Here is a 5,000-nt window from a genome sequence, read left to right as displayed (position 1 = left end):
GGGGGGGGGGGTGCTCTTCTTCACCGCCTGCCCGCCCGTGCGCCCACCAGCGCTCACTCTCACCGACCCAGACATCAACAGGACGACCCGCCCGGACAGTGGGCAGTTCACATCTCCCCCCAGGACCAGGCTTTTTTGCCCGATCAGCCCGCGACCCGACCGCCAGGAGCCCCCCGGGCAGGGGGGAAGGGTCAACCTCCTTTTTGACGAGGCAGGGGGCATATCGGGGGAGGCCCCGCAGCGGGGGGGGGATACCCAGCAGGGTGGCTCGACACAAAGGCACACGAGCAGAGAAGAAGCGGCAGGGAAAGGAAGCTTGAGCTTTCTTTATTTGTTTTTTACAATCACAACTGGACTGGTACGCCGAGAAGGAAGACAGAGCGAACCAAAGTGTCGTCTAAACGGACTAGAAAGGGAGAGAGAGAGAGAGGAAGGGAGGAAGAAGAGGAAGCTGTCGGAGAGAGAGAGAGAGAGAGAGAGCAGGGGGGAGGGGGAGGGCGCCACAAAAGGGGCGACAGGATGGGAAGGTGAGGCAGGACGCCTCAGCGGGAGGGCAGCGGCACGAGGCTTACTGGCCGCACGCCGCCCAGGAGCAGGGGGGAGGGAACACAAGGAAGGGGGGAGGGGGGAGGGGGCGGCAAAAGGGGAAGGGGACATCGGGGCGTGGGGGAGCGAACCAAAAGCACACAGCTGCATCGGAATCACGGCCTGTCGCACCTGGCTCCAGCAGAAGAACTGGGACAGGAAAGGCCAGCTCCGCAGGTGCGCGAGTATGACTCGAGTCGCAAAGCAAGTGCCCGCGCTCTCCGCTTCCCCTTGCCAGGGAGAGGAAGGTCATTTCTGGCTATAATACAAAAGAAATGGGTGAAGGGCGCGCGCGACGGGGCGCGGAACAGCGGACCAACCTAAGGGAAAGACAAGAATAGAGTCCTTCTTCTGTCCGCTGGTCATGAAGCGGGCTTCACAGGGCCCACGGGTGCAGAGGGGAGGGGGGAGGGGGGAGGGGGGGAGGGGGGGAGGAAGGGGGGAGGTCGAAGCACGACCGCCACCACACCGCCGTCGGCCGCCCAGCCCGGAGGGTCGCCATATGTATGGCAAATTTCGAGAACCACGCGAGCCGACGACGAGAGAGGCAACGGCCCTCGCGAGCCAGCCACAATTGGGCGAACAAATATGCATCGGCCGGCGAGGGCAGCCGAGCTCAGGAACGAAGCGACTGAACGCGGGGATGGAGGAGGAGAGGAGAGGAGGGCAAGTACATGCCGCGGTGGGGCGGCCATCCGACAAAACGGAAAAGGAGAGGAACAGCAGAAGGAGGAGGGAGGGGGGGGGGGGGGCTCAATCGAGGATGGGGCTACTAACCGGCCATTTCCCGACTCAGAAGGAGCCGCCACCGGGACGGCCGCCAGCCGGGGCATGGAAGCCGCCCGGCATAACGCCAAGGGCAGCATCAGCCAGCGACCCGCCATGACCCGGGGTCTGATCACCATGACGCGGCACGGAGGCCGCGGCCGCGATGGCCGGGTCACTGGCGCCAAGCGGCCCCGGGGAGCCAGCCCCATTTGCAAGGCCGCCAGGAAGGGGGTGGTGACCGACCGGAGGGGCAGCCGCCCCGCCGGCGGAGACCGACGAGCCGGCCGGCTGCTCCGGCGACACGAGCTCCGCATGCAGCTGGGCCAGATGCTGCTGGACATTGGTGTCGGTCAGGACATCCGGGTTGCCCATGGTGTAGGGCATCTGCCGGACGAGGCTCGTGAACCAGGCCGGCTGGCCCGGGCCCGGGCCCGGGCCCGGGCCCGAACCACCGGCGCCCACCCCGGCATCCGGTGGCAGGGCCGACGCCGGACTGGGCCCGGACCCGGTCGGCATGGGACCGCCACCGGCGCCCGGGGGCGAGGCGTTCCCGCCATCCGCCATGGACACCGGCGGCGGGACACTGGCCCCCTCGGGAGACTCGGAAGCCGGGCGAAGCGCCCCGACCCCGGCCCCCGGCAGGGCACCCGTCGACCCGGGCCGATGGTAAAAGGCAGCCGGCAGCCGGCCCAGGGGGTCGAACACCGGGGCCACCACCAACGGAGTGCTTTCCTCCGAGGGGGTGGCAATCGCCCGTGGCAGGGGCTCCAGCCCGAGGAACAGCCGAGATGAGGGATGCCGCGCCAGACAGTGGTAGCACCGGAGCAGGTTCTTGAACATGCGCAGGAGGTTGGTCGGCGACTTGTTGGTGGCTGGGGCAAGGGGCGAGGCACTGGCCACGGCCGCCGCCGCCGCCGCCGCCGCTGCCGCCGGCGACGAGGGAAGCCCCCCGGGGCCGACGCCATGCGGCGACGCCGGACCGGACGGCGTGGTGGCCAACTCGCGGAAGCCATTCTCCACCTCGACGGCCATCTGTCCGAGGCCGCGAATGACGCTCTGAAGGTAGTCTCGCTTGGCGACAATGCGCTCAAGACCCTTCGGGTCGGAGAGGATCTTCAAAATGACATAGATGGCGACCTGGGAGTTCAGGAGCACCAAGAGAAGAGGGCGAGATGGAGGCCGATGGAAGGGGGTAAGAGGAGGAAGAAACAATTCCACAGGTGAAAGGGCACCAGAGGACACCACAAGAGGGAGGAGCCATAACCGGAGAGGGAATAGTTCAGAGAGAGAAAAAAGAAGAAGAAGAAGAAGAAGAAGAAGGAACCACACGGGCATGACACGCACGAGCTTCGAAATGAATGCATCGTTCTCCATGATGCGCACGCAATGCGGCATGATATCCGAGTGGAGGAGGAACTGGATGACGTCACTGTTATCGTGGCGAACCAGTGCACCGATCACTCCGATAGATGACAGTCGCAGCATGGCAAAGGGTTCCGATGGACATGTCGTGAAGAGGAAGGGATAGACGAAGATGGAGATGCGAGCTAATGAAGGAGGGGGGGGGGAGGGAGGGAGAGGGAGAGACACCGCAGGCCACCTTGAATGTCAGTACACATTGCAGGCTGTGGCGCAAAGACAGAGACCCGAAGGAAGGGCACAAGAAGGAGGGAGCCACGAAGCCAGTAACATCCGGGGAAGGTGCCGCAAGACAAGACACCAGGGCGCACCGTTGAGAAAGGGGATGCGCGTGACCGAGTGCGTGGCGACACTCTGCAACAGGGCCAGCGAACTGCACACCCGGTCGCTCATGTCCTTGCGCAGGGCTCGCGGGCCAGTGGTTACTCCGGCGCTGGACGTCAAGAAGGGATAGATGGCAATGATCTCATGCAGAAGGACCGCCGTCACGCCGTAGCTGAACCAGAGGGTGAGCGCCAGATCCGGCAGGTCCTTGCGATAATGCATCAAATGCCGCAGGGCCGAGTCGCGCGTTTCAACGGACAAGAGCTGCGCACGAAGGGGGCAGATCAAACCCGAAGGATCGGGGGGGGGGGGGGGGGGGGAAGAAAAAAAAGAAACCGCCCAGGGAAGAGGGTCAGCTACCGGAGGAAGGGCCGGCCGGATGGCTGCGACAGATGGCGCAAAACACCAGCACCAAGTGGCGCACCTCCACGACATAGCGCCGGACATCGGCCTTCATCTGCTCCAGACGATCGGTCGTCGCCGGGGCCGATGCCAAGGCCCCCGACGAGACGGTACCAACACCTGCGGAGGGGACGTCCTCCGGGCCGCCGGGCATCGTGCTGGGCCTCCCGGTGCCGGCATCACTGCCAACCGGGGCACTCATTCCCGGGGGGAAGGGCCGTCCATATGCCATGTGGCCTGTCGCAAATGAGGAGAGGGGGGGGGGAACAAGCAGAAGCCAATGTCAGCCCCAGGCAGGATGAACAGATGGCCACCAAGGGGGGGGGGGGGGGGCTGACGTGCACGCACCAGGCCCATGGCCGGAGTGCCGAGGAAGCATGGGCTTGCCCGGATCCGGGCCCTGAGGCGGCGAGGACCCGGCCATTGAGACCAGCGACGGGGCGGCCATGGATGTCCCCAGGGCTCCGGGATGGCCGCCGACAGCCGGGTGCAGTGCAAGCGGATGCATCGATGAGGGGGGCGCGCCGGGTGGCTGTCCGGAAATCAGCACCGGCGAGAGGTGGCCATGCGGCAGGACCAATTGATGTGGCTGCATGGGCGCCGAATGGTGCGGCACAAGGCCCGGATGCCCAGTGCCAAGGCCGGCGCCGGTGCCGCCGTTGCCGGTGCTGCCGCCGCTGCCGCCGCTGCCGCCACCGACACCGCCAAGGCCGAGCATCGGGTGAGGGAACCCAGCACCAGGGTTGATGCCGGGGCCGCTGCCGGTGGCGGCCAGAGGGAAGGAGTGGCCGCCGGCGGCCGGCCCGCCGGCGGTCGAGCCACTCGACTGAGAGGGGGGCATCATCGGACAGGTGGGGGAAGAAGAAATGCAGAGGGAGGGAAGATCAAGCGCTCGGCATACGTCCAACGGGGGCTGGGTCTCGCTCTCGCGATGGGGAGAAAGGGGGCGGACCTCGGGAGGAGACCGCGCGCCCGGGTACTACGAGGTACCGCAGGAGAGAAGGGCAAGGCCGGGAAGGAGGAGGGAGGGGAGAAGGCAAGCCGGGAGAGGGATATCTGTCACATGCACGCGCAGGTGGTTAGATGGGGCCCGGTGAGGGGGACTCAGAGGGGGCGGGGGGGGGGGGGGATTGGGGAATGCGCCGGCGCGGAACGCGACAAGAGGCACCGGAATAGGAAGGGAGCACGCACTTGCGCAGGGCCAGCCGAGGAAGGAGGAAAGGGGAGAAGGAGAACGGGGGGGAAACGGGAGAAGTGGAGGGGGGGGGGGCGGGCGGGCGCGCGTGCGTGCGTCGCCGGGCGAGCAGGGAACGAAAACCCAAGAAAGCCCAGCCAGACGGGCAGGGGGCCTGGACAGGGAATGGACGAGGAAAGGGAAGGAGGGGAGAGTGCAGCCGCAAGCCGGTGGCTGGCCCCACCAGAGGAAGATAAGGGGGGTAAGAATGGGGCTAAATTTCCCGACAACGGAGATCGACAGAGGGCAAGAAGAAGAGTGCGGAGGG

General features: G+C 66.3%; 1 protein-coding gene across 1 annotated transcript; it reads right to left on the bottom strand.

Moving 5' to 3' along the window:
- Nucleotides 1-1,314: 1,314 nt before the first annotated feature.
- On the bottom strand, nt 1,315-4,759 carry H696_02926 (hypothetical protein). Its single transcript, XM_009496822.1, has 6 exons — nt 4,690-4,759; nt 3,847-4,554; nt 3,521-3,735; nt 3,084-3,360; nt 2,698-2,900; nt 1,315-2,490 (listed from the first exon to the last, which is right to left on the bottom strand). Exons 2-6 carry the CDS (start codon nt 4,340-4,342, stop codon nt 1,378-1,380), a joined length of 2,304 nt encoding a protein of 767 aa, XP_009495097.1. The 5' UTR covers nt 4,343-4,554; nt 4,690-4,759; the 3' UTR covers nt 1,315-1,377.
- Between the last annotated feature and the right edge of the window lie 241 nt (nt 4,760-5,000).

The sequence above is a fragment of the Fonticula alba genome (assembly GCF_000388065.1).
Source record: "Fonticula alba strain ATCC 38817 unplaced genomic scaffold supercont2.4, whole genome shotgun sequence".
NCBI classification, from domain to species: Eukaryota; order Rotosphaerida; family Fonticulaceae; genus Fonticula; species Fonticula alba.
The sequence above is the reverse complement of the archived record's forward strand: the minus strand, read 5'-3'. Positions and strand labels throughout refer to the sequence as shown.